We start from the raw sequence: 2,942 nt of genomic DNA, 5'->3' as shown, positions 1-2,942 counted from the left end.
TTTGGGCCAAATTAAGCCAAATCTGCCCTTGAAAATGTGCCCCGACATGGTGGAATCAGGCACTCGTCAATTTTGGGGCACATATTGTGTAATAATAGACCCATGTATTGTTTATCTGTAATCTCTAGATTTATTTGGGCCAAATTAAGCCAAATCTGCCCTTGAAAATGTGCCCCGACATGGTGGAATCAGGCACTCGTCAATTTTGGGGCACATATTGTGTAATAATAGACCCATGTATTGTTTATCTGTAATCTCTAGATTTATTTGGGCCAAATTAAGCCAAATCTGCCCTTGAAAATGTGCCCCGACAGGGTGGAATCAGGCACTCGTCAATTTTGGGGCATATGGAGCTATTTGAGTCATCTTGTAGCCTCCTCATTTGTCTTGCTTTTGACAAAATCTTGAAGTTGAAATATTTTGGATTGAAGGCTGTAAGCTCGCCTGGTTTCAGATGTAAAATTAGCAAGAAAATGGCAGCCGAAGTATGCCGACTACCATAGCTAGAGAGTCCTTGGAACCTGAAAATTTACTCTTTTTGTGTACGAATCAACGTTTTTCAGAAAAATCCACACAGAAATATGTATTTAAATGGACCTAAAAAGGGTTGAACGATAAAAAAATTGGCAAAATGCCAGTTTATTTGATTTCATTATTTTGACAAGCGCCTGATTTCACCAAGATGCCTCACAAATAAGTAAATGTAGTCAATTGGGGTGCTTTGAAACCGAACACGGTCAATCTGAAAGCAGAGTTAATCCCATAGAAAATTTTTAATCCCTCTCTTTAGACCAAAAAGTCTGGCTAAACCAAAGAAAATCCGACAGTCCCTCAAATTTTGGATTACGCAGACTCCGCTGCATTTTTCTTTCCTTTTTTTAAATCTTTAAGTTAGGTTATCATACTGATGTTTTCTTTTTCCCTCTATCTCATTCCAGGGAGCAGACAACCGGGGGCACCAACCAGACAGCAGGGACAAACTCTCCCAGAAAGTAGTGGGCAATTAACTTAACAGCTTCACATTTTGTTTTATTTTTCATATTGCTCTTTTATAAAAGCTGTACATGTAATACAGTCTAGCATGGACATAGCGAAATTGGCAGGATGCGGAAATCATCTCGTTATGTGCAAAGTTTGCTAGATAGGCCCAGTGTGTTTTAAATTCGAAGAAGAAAAAGGTTGAAACCTGAAAATCTGGTCACTATACTTGTGCATGTTTCGTTATATATTTGTGTCAGACTGTCCTTTGATGATATAGTGCAGTGAAGCAGACGGATCACAAAGGTTTGGGCTCTGTCCTGTTTGCTAAACTGTTGGGAGTAGTTACTAGTTGCCAGGGGAAGCCAGTCTCTCTAAACAATTGTATCACAGTAGCAAGATTCTATGAAAGGGTGACTGAAAGCGGGGACAATAGGGCAGTACTATCAGAGAAATATCTTTGATAACTTGTTTTATTGTGGTTATATATATATATATATATGTGTGTGTGTGTTAGACTACTACGAACCTGTTCTTGTATCGCATATAACTATTATTAAGTATGTCACCTGTGAATGGCCCTTTTTGAGAAAATAGTCGAAACTGGAAACTGTCGAGAGAAAAATAGTGGCCGTCTTAAAAAGAAAAACGTTTTCACAGTATCATTGTAATGTAAAAAAAAAAAATCCATAGCAGGAAAGTGGCCGTTTGTACATGTGATTTGTCTTATATGCGGGTGACCGTTTGAGCAGGTTTGACTCTATTACGCGGGCAATATTGCACACAGACGTAAGTCATTTTTGGCAGCCTTTGAGATACATCTGTATGCGATACTGTCCGCGATTAGTATTGATGAACAAAATAGAGACAATACATCAAGACAGACAGTAAAAATTAAAAATTGTGATGACTGCCCTTTCACCCCTGTAGTCTCCATCAAGTGCTTTTGTGTGCGCTGTTACTGTTTCTTGGCAGAAAGGAAAACAAATAGAGAAGTACTCCAAATGGCAGGATGTGAAAGATCCATAATCAGAACCATCATAAAAAGACAATTGAAATTTTTTGGCCACGTAAATAGATCAAATGGACTAGAGAAATTGCTGCTGTGTGGATAGATAGAGGGAAAGAAGAGCAGAGGAAGACAAAGAACGACATAAACAGATGACCTGAACAACTTTGCAATAAATGACATAAGAGAAAAACCGAGATGATCATGAAGACAGGCAAGAGGAAGGAATGAGGTAACATGATCATCAATGTCTGCTCCAGATCTGACACCTGAAGAAGTTACTGTTTATAGTGTTAACTTAGTGGTACCATTCCGAGCTGCATTGCTCAGGAACCTGGAAAAGAAAAGTGGCACCTCCCAACCACCCACTTTTGAGATTACGAGTGCTGCTATTTGGTTAGTCTTTGCATGACAACTGAAAAAACTTTAATGTTATATTTTGACATTTTTCTCACATGATTTATTAAATAAATTTCTATATATTTTGATGCTTAAATAGATATGTGTCTTTCATTACCATGGCTTTGTAAATGTCCCATTATGTAGGTTACTTTCATAAGTTCCTAGTCCTGTACTGATATATATAGGTAAACATTTCTGTATCCACATTGTCTCCTATGGATTTGATGTGTGTGTATACATGATACATGTTGTAAGGCAAGACTTTCATTTCACATTGTTCCAGAGTAGTCTTGGTCGTTACTTGTCATCTGCTATATATGAATAAATGTATGACATCATGGTATCCCTTCCGTATCGTAATTTCATTCTTTTATCAGGCTGAATATGGACCAATGGACTAACTTTCGTTCGGTATCCTTTGAATTCTTTTGGGATTGCTTCACATCAAGCACTCTTGTAGTATTAAGCTACACAATGTCATAGTGACTGCTTATCGTTACATACATAAATTTACAAATAATATACAGAAACAGTTTGTCTCAGAGTTATGATT

The 2,942-nt window shown here is 37.6% G+C and overlaps 1 protein-coding gene across 1 annotated transcript in view; it reads left to right on the top strand.

Annotated features, from left to right (window-relative positions):
• LOC101857341 (integrator complex subunit 13) overlaps positions 1-2,737 on the top strand; it is a gene marked incomplete in the record, with an annotated part of 266,815 nt that extends 264,078 nt beyond the window's left edge. The window contains 1 exon segment of the mRNA XM_005099704.3: positions 939-2,737. Coding sequence (XP_005099761.2) covers positions 939-996 — 58 coding nt within the window.
• Between the last annotated feature and the right edge of the window lie 205 nt (positions 2,738-2,942).

The sequence above is a fragment of the Aplysia californica genome, unplaced genomic scaffold (assembly GCF_000002075.1).
Source record: "Aplysia californica isolate F4 #8 unplaced genomic scaffold, AplCal3.0 scaffold00222, whole genome shotgun sequence".
In the NCBI taxonomy this organism is placed as follows: domain Eukaryota; kingdom Metazoa; phylum Mollusca; class Gastropoda; order Aplysiida; family Aplysiidae; genus Aplysia; species Aplysia californica.
Note: the sequence above shows the minus strand (reverse complement) of the source record. Positions and strands in the feature narration are given on the sequence as shown.